Raw genomic sequence first — 15813 nt, 5'->3', positions numbered from 1 at the left:
CAGGCGCTCATGATCAGGTTGACTCTTTGGCTACAAGGTGGTAGCAGCCTCTTCTGGCATCGTGACCCTAGAGCGCAGTGTCCAAGGGGTCACAGGGCACCTCCCTGTGCTGCTGCCCCTTGCTGGTCAGACTCCTCTTCCAGGTGCAGCACCACTCTCACCGGTCTTCCTGCATCTCCCGGGCCAGGCTGTGTCGCACGCTCACGTCTAACCCAGTCACTGGCCTAGAAGGGAACGGCCGTGGCTCTGTGCTGGGAGGGGCTCATGGTGCACAGAGCAGACAACACCTGGACAAAATTGGGGCTCTCCTGGAAAGGAAGGGAGGAGGTGCCAGAGGAGGGTACCAGCAGGGTCTGCTAGGTGACGTGTGGGTCTGACTGCGAGGGGCCCTCTGGACACCAAGGGCCTGGGCAGGGTGAGCTGTCAGGGAAACAGGCTGTCACCATGCCTAGGTGACTGTGGGCCTTTCCCACAGTTCAGATGGGCTGAGCCTTATCTCTGCTCTTATCACGGCCCCCAAGAGGAGGCACAAATGAATAGTTTTTCATCTTTGCATGCTTGCCATGCATTCTTCCACCCTTTCATCTGTCCATCCATCCATCCCTCTATCCATCTCTCCTTCCATCCATGCATCTCTCCATCTCTTTATCCTTCCCTCCCTCCGTCCATCCATCCCTCTCCCTCCCTTCCTCCATCCATCCCTCTATCCCTCCCTCCCTCCGTCCATCCATCCCTCTGCCTCCCTCCCTCCCTCCATCCATCCCTCTCCCTCCCTCCCTCCATCCATCCCTCTCCCTCCCTCCCTCCATCCATCCCTCTATCCCTCCCTCCCTCCGTCCATCCATCCCTCTCCCTCCCTCCATCCATCCATCCCTCTCCCTCCCTTCCCCCATCCATCCATCCCTCTCCCTCCCTCCGTCCATCCATCCCTCTCCCTCCCTTCCTCTATCCATCCATCCCTCTCCCTCCCTCCCTCTATCCATCCATCCCTCTCCCTCCCTCCGTCCATCCATCCCTCTCCCTCCCTCCCTCTATCCATCCATCCCTCTCCCTCCCTCCGTCCATCCATCCCTCTCCCTCCCTCCGTCCATCCATCCCTCTCCCTCCCTCCCTCCATCCATCCCTCTCCCTCCCTCCGTCCATCCATCCCTCTCCCTCCCTCCGTCCATCCATCCCTCTCCCTCCCTTCCTCTATCCATCCATCCCTCTCCCTCCCTCCATCCATCCATCCATCTCTCCATCCACCCATCCCCTCATCCCTCCACCTCGCCATCCATTCCTCCAAGTAACAACTGAGCCCTTGCTCTGGCTGGGCCCTGTGCTGGCTGGGGAGAAGGGAGGGCCTGGCAGGGGTGCCTCACATTTGGGGTGTGGAGGTCTCTCTTGGGCTGTACCCGTCACCAGCCTGGGCTGCCTTCAGGTGAGCAGCTGCCTTTTAGTTCCTGTCCTGAGGTTCACACAGGGCAGATTTCTCCTTGCTGTACAACCCCCAGTGCAAATCTGTGCTCAGTCAGCTAACTTTGTGTCTTTCTTTGCTGTGTTTAATTAACATTCATATAAGCAAAATTTGAACATAAACATCTAGGTGCAGCTGGCCTGTTGTCTCGGGCTTTGCTCCCCGCTCTGCGTTGATGCAGGCGGTGGGGACCACCCGAGGTGGGAGTAGAAACCACTCCCCTGGGCTTGTTCTCGCTGCCAGACTTTCTGGACAGCTCTGAACCACCAGACTAGGTCTGTGTCCAAAAGCCTCAAGCCTTGGCCCGGGATCATCCAGGTTGATATCATTTGAGGATTACTGAGGCCAAATTATATGTTTGATTGGCTAATCTCCTTGTTAGCAACATTTGTTAAAAAAGTGAAGTTTTTTTCTTGGCTGCAATGGCATTTTCAAGCCTTACAGGGAAACAGCCTCTGCTGTTCCCCCCCACCCCCCCGAGGCCTCTCAACCTGATCAGATGAGTCGGTGGCAGCAGCTTCCCCATGGGTGACTGGAGGGCGAGAGACGTGTCACGTCACATCATGTGGGAATGAGAAGGCGCGCCGTCCAGGAGTCCCTGCGCAAACGTATTTGGTTATTGAATCACCACTGAGAAGCTGGACGGCGGCGAGTGAAGGATGCGGGGTGGAGCCACGTGCCCGGAGCGGGGTGCTGCTCCCGCCCGTGCCTGCGGCTCCGGCTGTGAGCCGTGCGGCCCCTCTGTCTTGGAGAAAACGGGGCGGCAGGAGCCGGGCAGATTGCTCTGGGACAATGGGCCCCTCTCCTGTCGGGTGGGGCAGCTCCAGGCCCAGACAATAGGCTGGGCCAGCCCCTCCTGCTGCCCACTGCCCGGGACAGATGCCCAGGGGCCGCCGGCAGCGCCCTGGAGGAGACCTTGGGGCTGCCCTATCCCTCCATGGAGGAGTCCCAGAGAGGGAGGGAGGAAAACAATGGGGCCCCATGCCAGGCGCCCGGCTCCGGCACGGGCCAGGGCTCCCCAGGGAGAGCGTGGCCCGGCAGGTGCTGCCATTGTCTCAGGCCACTGGCCCTTCCCTGGGGGCCTCCCGGCGGGGAGGCAGGGCACCGGCCAGCACGCTGCAGGAGAGGCTGGGGCTGGAGGCCCAGGAGAACCCGAGGGGCTGCTTGCTGTGGCCATTCAGTCCTGCTGGTGGCCTGGCCCTGCACTGGCCCCAAAGCGTCATTCAGAAAAGCAATTAGTGTCCACTGGCCTCCAACGGCCCAGACCCTGAGTGTCAGATTTTACAGCCGGACTGGCCCATGGAAACGCCCAACTCTGAGCTGACATTCTTTCCTGAGCTGGGGGCGCGGGCAGCGTTTTCTGGAGGAATGTGGGCTCAGAGGATGAGGGGCAAGCCTGGGGTTTTGTGTTTTCTCTGCTGAAAGACTTGCCCAGGGAGAAAAAGCACCCTGTAAGCTGAAGGCCACTAATGGGCACACCAGTGGGTCTCCCATCCTGGGAGGACAGTAATGTGTGTGTGTGTGCACTCGCATGCGTGTGCATGTGTATGTGTGCATGTGTTGCTGTGGCCATGTGTATGTGCACACCTTTATGAGGCTGCATGCATGTGTGTGCACATGTACACAGTGTATATGCATGTGCATGTGTGTATGTATGTGTGTGCACATGTGTGCATGTGCCTGTGTGCATGCCCATGTGTGCATGTGTATGTGCACGTGCCTGTGTGCTCTGTGCCAGGCACTGTGCTGGGGACTTTTGCAAACATTTATTCACGTGACCTTTATCACCTGCCAGGTATTTTGACTTTGCAGATGGGGAAACAGAGGCCCTGAAAGGTGCATTGCTTGACTCTGACTCCTCAAACCCCTCGGGCCCCAGGATGTATCTGTAGGAATCCACGGCTTGGGCCTTTCCTCCCATCCACTCACCTGGAGGCCCTTTTCTTCCTCAGCCTGCTGGCTCCAGGATCTGGGGTCATGCTTCAGTCTGCTACGGCTCTGAGACTGTGCTAGACCCTGGAGGAGACAAGTGACAAAGTCAGTCGGGTCTCTGAGCTTGTCCCCCACAGGGAGATGGCTCCTCTGGAGGGAAGGGGGCTGGTAGGGATCCCAGAGGAGGCCCGAGTCCTGCTCCCAGGGGCCAGGAAGGCTTTCTGGGAGAAGCCCCTAGCTGGAGGGAAGGTGTGTGCACGACCTGGAGGAGGCCTCAAGGCTTTCCAAGGTCAGGTGCCCATTGTCACCGGCTTTGTCGCAGGGCTATGAATGGAGTTGAGTTCACAGTCAGCCTCGTGGGCATCCAGGGCGGCCACACAGCTGAACCCGTTCATGGAGGTGGACGTTTGGGGCCTGACAAGGGGTCCGGGTGGCCCCTCTGTGGGATCCATGTCCTGCCGTGCCCTGGTGCCCTGTCCTGGGTGGCTCTGTGCTCTCTCCTGCCTTCACTGTCCCCGGGCACTCTCTGCTCCATATGCAGTGCAGGGGTAGGGGGGCTCTAAGCTCTGACAAGGCCTGTGTTTCCCAGCTATGTGATTTGACCACCCTGCCCCTCCCTGAGCTGCAGTTTCGTCACCTGTAAAATGGGCTGTTTGGCCCAGCGTGGCAGCAGTGGCAGCAGTCCGTGAGTTTTGGACAGTGTTTCTGTCATTTCTTTTCATGTTAAGATGCATGAGAGTAGCCCGTTACGATTCACACCATAGCTGGCATTTCACCCCGTGGAGGACTCCCTGGCCTCCCCTCTGACAGTGGGCTGAATAGTTCTCCCCCTGTGGGCGTGTGGTTTGCTCCTGACTGTTTCCGGCTGGCCTGGCAGTGCCCGGGGGTCTGGTGCTGCCACCCAGGCCCTGGTCCTCGTGGGGGAGGCCGAGGATCAGCCTAGGACCAGAAATCCATGGGGCAGCTTTCTCAGGGGGCTCTGGGCCTGGCCCCCCTCGTGTACAGTGCGCGATTTTCTCCAGGGTGCCGTCTGTGTGGTGCAAGCTGCCGGCCCAGGCTTCTTGCCGAGCCCACCCAGCATTTGGAGGAGGACCACAGGGGCGTGAGCCCGGAGAGGAAGGCTCATCGAGGTCCCTGGGGGCTTGGGGCCAAGCGGCTCCTAGGACACGGAGCATGGACACCAGCCCAGCCTTTTCTGCCTGCGCCCTGAGGCCAGTGTGCAGGGCAGCACTGCTTTGCACCTGGTGACACCTGATGATTTCTAGGGGTTTCTGCTTTGCTCATTTAGAATCACAGTGACCCTACTGTGGGCATAGGAGGCATTTGGCCCATTCTATAGATGGTGAAACCGAAGCCCAGAGAAGACAGGACTTGCTCAGGTTGCGCGTGAGTCTGGGGCCGTGCTGGGCATGTGGGCAAAGGGTCTTGGGGGAGGATGGTGCCAGGGAGGCCTGGACTCATGGCTGCCCCGGGCTGGGCCGAGGAGCTCTGTGCTGCTGGGTCTGTGCCCGGCAGGAGCACCAGGTTGTCTCCTCCTTGAGTGAACAGGGCCCCCGTGGCTGTGTCATGGGGCATTGTTGAGGGACACTGTTTAATCTGACTGTCACAGGGGCATTTTAACAGGCCACCGACCTGACTGCTGCGGGTGTCTGGGAGTGGGCACCAGCACCTTGGCCGAGGCCCTGAGGACCATCCAGGCTGCCGTGTGAGGGAGGCAGGTGGCGTGGCTTCCGCACAGCCACGGCGCTGTCGAGGGGCCCATGACAGCAGCAGCGTCATTTGACCTCGGCTGCCCAAGGGCTGGAGGAGAGCCAGGCCCTGGAGGGAGCGGCAGAGGACTGTCTTCCGATGGCACAGGCGCTCGGGGCAGATGGCTCGTCTGACTGCGGCAGCGTGGAGAAGCACGGAGGGGACGGTCGGGGACCCAGCGCTCAGAGCCCAAGCCCCGCTCGAGGGTCAGCACCTTCGTCTCCTCAGGGGTGTTGCCTTGTCTGAAAAATGGGGGTGATGACAAAACCTTCCTCGACTGAGTCAGGCTGGAGAAGCTTTTGCGTCGTGCCTGGCACTCGACAGGTGCAGGCAGAATAATGTCACCGTGTTGCTGGAGGACGCCGGGCCGGTCTGTGTCGGCAAAATTGCTTTGCGCCGGGCTGGAGGCAGCCTTCCTTCGGGGTAGTGATTCCTGGGGGGTAGGGTGGGCACCGGGCCGTGGCGTCGAGGCAGGGTGGCACACACACGCGTGAGGGGGCTGGTTTGTCCCACGGCTTCCTCTCTGGCGGGGGAAGGGCTGTGTGTCTGGTGAGGATGGCCGGCTGAGCGCAGCCCCAGCCAGGGAGGGAAGATGGGCCGTCCATGGCAATGGCGCAGTAGCCGCGGTAGTGACAACGCCGTGGCTGGCAGCGTGGTCTCCTCACTGACAGATTTGGCAGCTTGCGACAGGTCCCACAGGCACCCTGCCTGGGTTCTGTCCTGAGCCTCTCCTGCTCCTTCCGGGCCCGGCCTCAGTTTCCTCATCCTGTCCTCTGGCCTAGCCCTGGGCTCCCGTCTGTCAAGCTGGGCCCTTGTGACGGTTTCGCCCAGCCCAGGTCCCAGAGGGTCTGGCCTCCCCGAGGAAGGACCGGGAGGGAGAGGGGTGGCCGGCCGCAGCCTGGCCGGGGCGAGCGGCGGGTCCACACGGCCTTGCAGTCTGTCCAGCGCCCGCCAGCCGGCCCTGGAGAAGCGGGCCGACTTGGCAGCAGTCTCCAGCCCTTGGAGACGTTTGTCCCCCTCCTGCCCCCATCCAGCTATGACAAGTGGGCTTTCAGTAGATATGACAGCCACTGGTGGGGGGTCCCTGGCCTCTGTCCATGTCTCCACACTTGACTTGCTTGGAGTTCACTGGCCCGAAATAATGTCCCCAATGCGAGTCGGGGGACGGAACATTCGGAGTGGACGGTTTGCTCCCCCCTTCAATACATTAAACATGCATTACTGGGTCTCTACCCGGTCCCTCTGACAGCTGTGGAAAAATAAAGAAAATTCAGTTTGAACTTAAAAAGCCGGGGCTTAATTTATGTCCCGCACCTTTGTCTGCCGGGTCCTTTTTCCTCTTCCGATGGAAAGGCCCCAGGGAGCGGGAGACAGAGGCTCGGCCACCCCACGTGGCCCCGCGGTGCCCAGGCCTTAATAGGGCGCCCAGTGGCCAACGTGGAGGGGAGTTTTCAGATGGAAATGGGACGAAACAATGCAATCATCTGTCTCGCAATCTGTTTTGAAGGGGAAAGAAAGGGCGGGCGGAGAGGAGAGAGTTGTTTTCTACCAGGAGAGGTTTCATTCAGAGTTTTATAGGAAAAGACAGATGTCATGAATACTGATGTGGAGAGCCCGGCTCTGGTAGAGTTTTTGTAATTTTCCGAGTTGTAAAGACAAAGTGTTTTAATGACACAGGGAAACACATGTTGACGGGTGGGGCTTGCGGCTCGTTCTGGTCTCTTCCTCCCTCCCTCCCTCCCCGCCCTTCTCTGTCCCCTCTCTCGAGGAAGGAATCCCGCGTTCTGGGGAGAAGGGGACCTGGCGAGTTCTGTCCCCGAGCATCCGGACACGCAGGTGGGAGGCACGCCACGGGTGAGGGGTTGGAGCCGCTCGAGGCATTTTGTTTCCTTCCGTGCCCTTCCCGGCCCCTCTTCCTGGTCGAGAGAGGGACCTGCTTTTTGGGAACTCCGGGGTCCCAGGATGTCCGAGTCCAGGCACAGAACGTGTTGGCGTTCGTTTGTGCAACAAACATGCATGAGGCACTGACTGTATGCCGAGGGCTGGGAGAACAGGTGGGTCAGGTGAGCTACCTGTCTTTCAGGAGCTGCTGGTCTGAGGGAGGGGCAGAGGGTCAGAAGGACAAGGTCAGGGCATGACCTGCTGGGAGAGCTCTGCCTTGGGCTCTGCCAAGCAGGGGGCCTGGGCTCCTAAGGGAGGTACAGTCCCCAGCCCGCTGGTACCTCCTGCCAGCCCTGAGGTGAGAGGACAGGTTCTAAGCCTCCCATTTGACAGATAAGGAAACTACAGCCCCGAGGCCTGGAGTGACAAGTCCAAGAGGCTGTCAGTACTCTCCTGAGACCCTAGGAGCCCCAATCCAGACTGGCCCTGCTCTTGCACAGTCACTGGCCGGCCAGCCTGTGTGGTCATTTGGCACATGCTGTCACAGGCAGCTCCCACAGGACCCTGTCGGGGAGGCTGCTGGGATGCTCATTCTAGACACAGCAAACAGAGAAGCCAAGGAACTTGCCCACAGCCACACAGCTCCTGCCTGGTGGAGGCCCTCTCGAGGTCAGAGTTGTTTTATCATTATTATTATTGCTATTATTTTGTGATATAGGATCTCACTCTGTCACTGCAACCTCAGACCCTTGGGCTGGAGTGATCCTTCTGCCTCCACCTCCCAAGAAGCTGGGACTACAGGCGCACACCACGATGCCTGGCTAATTCTTCTATTTTTAGTAGAAATGGGGTCTCACTCTTGCTCAGGCTGGTCTCGAACTCCTGGCCTCAAGTGATCCTCTCACCTCAGCCTCCCAAAATGCTGGGATTACCAGTGTGAGCCACCACACCTGGTCTGTGTTTTATTATTATCATTTTTAACTGTGGTAAATACAACATAGTATTTGTCATTGTAACTGTTGGTAAGGGCGCAGCTCCAGGGCATGGAGTACATGCACAGTGTTGGGTGGGTAACCGTTGTCACTGTCTACACCTAAAATTTGTTCCTCATCCCTGACAGAAACTCTGTACTGGTTAAGCAAAAGCTCCCCCGGCCCTGGGAACTCGGATTCCACCTTCTCCCTGCGCGGCACTGACTGCCCAGGGCCCTCTGCTACACAGAATCCCGCAGTGTTTGGCCTTTTGTGTCTGGCTTATTTCACGCAGCACAATGTCCTCGAGCTTTGTCCCTGTGGTGGCCCGTGTCACGATTCTCTCCCTTTTTATGGAGGAATAATCTTCCGCTGTGTGGACAGACCATTTTGCTCATTCATCCGTCTCCTGAAGGCAGAGGTTTTGTGGTCATTCGTCATTGTGCTTCTCTGCAGACATGTGTCCCGGCTGGCGGTGTTGGGGACCCCTGGCCAGCACCGAGGGAGGGGCTTCTCGCTCACTCACCGCCCGCGACTGCAGACGCCCCCACAGGCCCGGGCGTGGCCCCGTCAACCACTCAGCAGCCAGAGGCTCGCTTGGCACCTGCTGTATGCAGGCCCTGCACTAGGCACAAGCTGAGGTGACTCAGGGGGAGAAGCCGCCGTCCCCTAGTGGAGAAGAAGGGTGGGTGCACCGAGCTCACATGTTCATTCGGTGAGCAAGTACTGAGTGCCTTCTGTGTTCATTCAGTGAGCAAGTACTGAGTGCCTTCTGTGTGCAGCCTGCAGCTGGTGCCAGTGGCCCAGCCTTCGGGTCCGACTTCCACCCTGCAGAAGATCCTCCTCTGCCGCGGGAGGGGTCAGACGGTGAGTACCTTCCTCAGTCACCTGCTGGGGACAGGGGACATGTGCGTTCACTTATGTCCTGCACACGCCTCTTTCTTGTGGCAGGAAGTTATCTTAAATTAATCACCAAGCAATTATTAATTGCCTAATGTGCCTATGCTTGGCACAGGTAGCTGAGTGGGTGCAGGGTGACTGGTTCCCTCTGCACCCCCCCCGCCCTGGGTCACCCGTGAGCCACCTGTGGCCCCCAGTGCTGCTCGGCCCACTCCACATCTGGGGGCTTCTGGGCATGTGCCCAAGGGTGTCAGCTCCTAGATGGCCGACATCGAGTGGGCTTCCCTGTGGGGCCCCTTCTCTGGGCCTGGAAGGATGGGAGCTTGTGGCCAGGTGACAGGGATGGGAAAGGGCACTGCTGAGCCCTCACTTGGGCCTGTCGGGGCTGAGGGACCTAAGGGCCAGACACCGGGAATTCCCGCCACGAGGGTGTGCAGGGCCACCGGGGTGGAGTCAGACGAGTCCTTCTTCCCCTCCCAACTGTGTGACCCTTGCAAACATCTTCACCCCTCTGCGCCTTAGTCCTCCCATCTGTGAAATGGAGCTGGTAAGAATTTGGTGAGTACGGAGGTGCAGAAGCCTTGCTGGTGCCTGGCTCTGGCAGGGGTGCAGCCACGCAGCCGTTAGAAGACCAGGCACGCTCCCTCTCGGGCACTCGGATGCATGGCACGTGGCAGGCGCCCAGGGCGGAACCACCTGGAACTGTGCTGCTCCAGGGTGCAGAGCTTGGCTCGGGGGTCCCTCCCCAGGAAGTTCTCCCCTCACCTCTGGACCCCACACACTTCCTCCTCGCCCTTCAAGCTCAGCCCCCAAAGCCCCCTCAGGGAAGCCCTCCCCGACCTCCCAAACCAGGCAGACCCCACCCAGGCTTCCAGAGCCCGACACGGGGTGCTGTGTCCCACCTGCGGGGCGGGAGCCTGTCTTCCTTCACTGCCCGTCGTCTCCCCGGTGCCCCCACAGTGTCGGGACTTGTTGAGCATAAAAGGGGTGGGAGTGACACGTTCATACTGATAGGCAGGGCCATGCCATCAAGGGGCCGGTGGCCGGAGAACCCCTGTTAACAGCTGGGGAACACGTGGCCTCTGTGATCCAGTTTGGGAAACGTGGTGAGGGTCAGGGGCTCTCGGACCCTGGCACTGACCTGGGAGAGTCACTGCCCTCAGTTTCCCCCCCACCCCTGTCAACCAGGGGCTTGGCCTGGGCTTCTCTGTGGGTCCTTCTAGCACTGATGTTCTGAGTTCATTGTCCCAGGGGTGGGACAACTTGGGGCGTGGCAGGAGGAGCTGCTGCCATCTCTGGGAATGAATTTGCTTTGGGTGATGCTGTGCAGGGAGTCTTGGCTTTTGAGGGAGACCGAGGCACATTTCAGCTCGCCGACCTCCAGTGAGCGGGCTCACGGCCGCCCGGCTGCCGGAATTCCCTCCAGACCTGCGCTCCAGTCTGCTCCCTGCAGCTCCCACCTCCTGTTTCTCGTACGTGTCTGCAGCATCCGCCATCTGGGAGAGGCATGCGCCCACGGCTTCCTGCAACGCACGGCTGCGTGTGGCCAGGGCACTGCGGAGGGGTCGGCGTGCCTGGGGACCGCAGGAAGGAGCCTGTCCATGCTCCTGGGAGTTCAGATAAGGCTTCGTGCCTTGGGGCCCTTCAGAGCCTGAACTCTGTGCACTTCTTTGAATCCCTAAACTGGAGCTGTGGTCAGAGCACAGCGCCAGGTGTGTGTACACGGTGCCAAAGTGCTCTCCAGGAAGGGAGCCCCACGGCAGGTCCCCCGCCGGCACCTCTGCTCCCCAAATTTCACCACCATTCTTTTGCATCTTTGCCAATCTGGTAAGTACAGAACAAGATTTTAGTTGTCCACGCTTTAAGTTGATTTAAGTAGGATGTAAGTATGCTTTGATTGTTGGTAAAATGAGACATTTTGTTGCTTGTATTTACTGATCATATTTTGCTTTTATGAATTACCCAATTGTATCTTTTGTCTATTTTTCTACTATTATGTTTTTGTTTCTTATTGATTTATAGGAGCTCTTTGTTTATTAAGGGTATGAAGAAGGGTCAGAGTTTACTCATAGGTGATATTTCTCTTTTCCAGATGGGGCAAATAGAACTTTCACCCTTTCTCAAAGTGAGCTGATGTTTGGAATTTTTATCTATTTTTCCTCATTTGGTTTTACACTTTTCTTTGCATTTTGCAGCTGTCTGGGCACAGATGCCTGAGGGAGCTAGAGAAAGCCACGTGGGGATCTTGATCTTGGGGCAGAGGGCCCCAGTGTGACAGCCTCTGTGGGTCCCCATGTGCAAGGGAGGATGTCGGAGTTCACACTTTCTGGGCGCTTTCTCGGGCCGGCAGATGATAGGGGAGGATCAGACCACAGCCTCCCTCTCCAGTCCATGCCGCCCCACCCCCACCCAGACATGCAGTCACTTCTTTGGGGACAAGCAGATTTTTCAAACAAAGTTTGCCAAATATGCACATTTTTTTTTCCTCCAGGGCAGATGCAAATGGTCTTTTCAAATCAGTTTGGAGGAAAATAAATGAGCCCATGCTGAGGCTTCAATAAATCTTTGCGTAGCCACAAGGGTGAGTTTTGAGCCCGATGAAGGGCCCAGTGTGTGGCTTATGAATGATGCCCAGTGATGGTGCTCCTGCCCCCGCCTTCCTCTCTTCCCCTCTGCCGTCCCCCAACCCAATTTAAAGTTGGACATTAATGTTTTAAGACAAAGGGACCTTTGGGCCTTTCTCCCCGTCCTGGAGGAAGTCTCCCGGTGAAATATTTGTCCTGACTGTGCTCCGGGTGTGACTGGGGCTCGTGTCTTGGGGCCAGGGCCTGTCTCTGGGATGATCCACGTGCCGGCCTTCTGCCCCGGGGCTCCAGGACCCACCGGCTGCAGACAGGACTCTGCTCCCCCAAGGGGGTCATCCTTCCTGTCCTGCCATCTTCACTGGGTCTTGGATCGTGCCCAGGTGGGCATTGCTTCCTGATGGGTCCCTCTGTCTCTGTCCGCATCCTCCCTGCAAAGTGTGGCTGGCTGAGGGGTACGAGAGGCCCCGAGCCTGTCTTCCCCCTGAGGCTCCCAGGATCAAGCCTGAAGCCTTTGCTCAGCACCCTGGAGACACCTCCACTCTCCCCACTCCCGCGTGTGCTCTGCAGCCCTTGCCCCGGCCCCAGGTGGCTCTGCACGTGCCCCGCACCTGGGGTGGCTCCCCACCTGGCACCTGCAGTGGCTCTTGTGCCACCAGGCCCACCGGAAGGAACCCTGCCGGCTCCTCCTTACGATCCACCCCAAGGTTCACCCACACTTCGAGGCCTGATGCCTGGCACTGGACCACCCCTGCCTGCCCTCACCCCTTCCAGCACTTTCCACCCAGGACTGCCCGTGTCCTCCCGAGCTTGCCCCACTGTGTGTCTGAAAATCACCCGGGGGCAGCAGGCAGGGCTGTGGGGGCGGCTGTGGAGCTGGGGTGTCACCCTGGGTGGGCCTGGAGGGGGTCACACTGTGCCCAGTGGGAGGAAGGTGGTGCCCACCGGCTGCAGGACACTGCCTGGGTGTCTGCAGTGGGTTGAATTGTGTCTCCCCCAAGTTCACGTCCACCTGGAACCTCAGAATGTGACCTTATTTGAAACTGGGTCTCTGCAGATGCGATTAACGTAGGGACTTGAGATGTGGTCATCCTAGGTTGGAGGGGGCCCTAAATACAACAAATGTCCTCATAAAAGACAGAAGAGAAGACACAGCCACAGAGGGGACAGAGGCTGAGACTGGAGCGAGGCAGCCACAAGGCCGGGGATGCAGAGCCCCCGGCAGCCCCGGAGGTGCTGGGGTGGGGTGGGGGCCGCAGCTCTGCTGACACTTGATTTCCCTCCTGGCCTCGGGGAGTGAGAGGGAGGACGTTTCTGCTGTTCTAAGCCACCCAGTTTGTGGCAATTTGTTATGGCAGCCCCAGGAAACTGACATGGCATCTATTGCCAACGGCACTAAAAACCGTTTTGAAGGACGCGTTTTCTCTTGTCAGGTCTCCTCCTTTGAGTAGAGCAGCTCCTGCCTGTGGCTGCTGCCCCGACCTCTGGCTGCCCAGCCTGAGCCCAGAGGGCCTCGGGCACCGTCACCTCTGACCTTATGGCCACCCTCGGAGAGAGTGGCTGCTGTTACCCCTTTCACAGATGGGGAAATTGAGGCCCGGAGGGGCAGGTGCACAGTCAAGGCCTCAGAGCTTGGCCACTCGGGCTGGCCCTGGCTTGTGGCCTCTGCCCCCTGGTGACTTGGCCCAGGCCACGGGGTGAACCGAGGTAGCCAGATTGTCCAAACACACGTGGTCCTGCTCCGTGGGTCTGAACGACACTTTGTGCCTGAGTCGGCCACGGGCTGGAAGGCCACGGACTTGACTGCTGCCTGCACGCTCACCCAGGAAGCAGTGAGAATCCACTGAATGGACAGACACCTGGCCACGAGGGGGTGAGTCGATGGCGAAGCCCGTCCGACAGCTCTAGGGACAACAGTCATTACCTTCCAGTCGTCTGCGCACATACACGTTGAAAAACAGAAAATAGAGACAAACTACACAGACAGTTTAATATGTTGCTGTTTTTTCAGCAAAAATGGCATGATTACCCTGTTCCTTTTATTCTGCTGTACTTCTTGAAAACATGACTTTTTTTTTAAGAGACAGGATCTTGCTCTGTCACCCAGGCTGGAGTGCAGTCGTTTGATCAAAGCTCACTGCAACCTTGAACTTCTGGGCTCAAGTGATCCTCTTGCCTCAGCCTCCTGAGTAGCTGGGATTACAGGTGTGAGCCACCACGCCTGCCTAAGACATGGCTTTTGACGGCTGCATTTTGTCCCACAAGGAGGACTGAGCACGTGGTGCATGGAGGGGAGGATGCAGGGTGAGGGGCCGCATAAGCAGGGCCCGGCAGAGGGAAGCCCCAGGGTTGTTGGAGCAGGGCTGCGGCGGGGAGAGGGTGGGCAGGGGGGTAGGGGCTCCACTGTGGGAAGCTGCGAGTAATGAAGACAGGGGCACTCACAGACCACCTTCTGTGGAGACGGCTGAAAGTTCTGAGTGGGACAGTGACGTACGTGTTTCCATCTGACCCAGGCGAGAACAACCCACAGGGGGCTGTTGGAACTGGGACCTCAGGTGGCGGCTTGTCAGTGTCCAGGCTGCCAGGGGCCAGGCTGCAAGCTGGTCATTTACTAATTTACTGACTGACTGATTAACCAACTAACCAATTAAATAACCAACTAACCAACCAATTAAATTATCAACTAACTAACAAATCAACTAATTAAATAACCAACTAACCAACACACAAAACAGCCAATCAGTCAATTAACTCTTCCCTCTCCCTCCCTTCCCTTCCCTTCCCCCTCCTTCTTCCCCTCCCCCCTTCCCCCCCTTTCCCTCCCCCCTTGCTCCCTCCCTGCCTTAATGGGCATGGATCTTGTTCCCCTGGCAGTGCTCCCAATTCCCAAGTGCCTTTGGCATATTCCATTTGGGAAGTGGATAGCTCACCCCATTTTCTGAGAACACCCCAGATTGTGCCCCTTGGTGATGCAGCCACCTTCTACCCGTAGACGGTAGACATCTGGAAGTGCTCTCAGAATGCAGAAGAGCCAAGTCTTGGAGCAGGCCTGGGGGTCTCCTTTGACACCCTTGTGCATCTTGGAGCAGTCTGTCACATCTGGAATCACAGCTGGGGGCTCCATCAAGCTACCCACTCATTCTACCACTGTGACCAGACACTCTAGTCTGGGATGGGATCTTGGAATCTTGGAGAACTTTCTCCACTCCGATGTCTAGTTTCTTCACCCAGAGAAGGGGCTTCCAGGTTTAGCACATGATGACAATTCCCCCTAGGAGGACACTGCTGTGGCAGAGATAGCCAAGGGTGGGAACTCCTACTATCTTCATGTATCTATAAAGAAACTGAGGCTTGGAGAAGTCGAGTGACTTTCAAGGTTACTCAGCCAGCTTGAAAGGGAAGGAGCCATGATCCAAACCTGGCCCATGTGCTCCTGAGCCGGGAGGCTTTCCTGCAGGGCCTTCAGGAGACAGCTTGTGTCTCCTGGCCAGCAGCCACCTCCCACCTCCTGGCACTACCCCTCTGCCATTACATCTGACACAAAGGCTTGTCCCAGCATGTCTGGCTGGTTTTCCAGCTCCAGCCTGGCTCAAGATCTCATCTTGTTTGTTGGACTCATTCCCAGTGCAGAGGTGGCTGAGCTATTAGCAACAGAAGGAATCTGGGCTCTACCACAAACCCATCCATCCACCCACCCACCCACCCACCTATTCACCTATCCATCCATCCATCTGCACATGCATACGTATGTATCTATATCTATGCATCTATCCATGTATCTGCTCACCCATCCAACCATCCATCCACCTATATATTACATACGTATGTACCTATACCTGTCCATCCATCCGCTCATCCACCCATCCCTCCATCCATGTATCCGCTCGTCCATCCACCTATACATACATATGTATATACCCACACCTGTCCACTTATCCATCTATTCACTCATCCATCCATCCGTCCATTCATTTATCTCACATCTATTTATCTCCAAAGTCTGCTTTAGTGTAAACATCTACTGAACAAATGCCCCAATGGGCCCTGTGTTGGGTATTTCCTGGTCCTGCGTCATGTCATCTCAATGCACCCTCTTTACCGTAACTCTTTCTGTGACACGGGGCTGCCCACAGGCGGAACCTGACAGCACCTACTCTCAGCTGTCCCAGTCTGTCCTTTCTGCTCTGGGTTCTCTGCTGTGATGCCTTTGGGAACTGCTCCACCATTCTGACCCATGCAGAGACTCATCCTCCAGCCCTGACTCATGCCCCCAGGTCTCTGCTTCTGGGCCTGACCCCCGAAACGTGTCACCTGCACTAGCCCTTTCTCAGGCTCAGGCAGA

At 57.8% G+C, this 15813-nt stretch overlaps 1 protein-coding gene across 1 annotated transcript; it reads left to right on the top strand.

Annotated features, from left to right (window-relative positions):
- Positions 1 to 695: 695 nt before the first annotated feature.
- Positions 696 to 1289, top strand: LOC123642173 (guanine nucleotide exchange factor subunit RIC1-like; the record flags this gene model as incomplete). The annotated part of the gene is made up of 2 exons (XM_045557078.1): positions 696 to 743; positions 1185 to 1289. Coding segments are annotated over 2 exons (153 nt in total), but the record flags the coding sequence as incomplete, so codon positions are not given.
- Positions 1290 to 15813: the final 14524 nt, after the last annotated feature.

Source organism: Lemur catta, chromosome 7 (genome assembly GCF_020740605.2).
Source record: "Lemur catta isolate mLemCat1 chromosome 7, mLemCat1.pri, whole genome shotgun sequence".
NCBI lineage: Eukaryota > Metazoa > Chordata > Mammalia > Primates > Lemuridae > Lemur > Lemur catta.
Note: the sequence above shows the minus strand (reverse complement) of the source record. Positions and strands in the feature narration are given on the sequence as shown.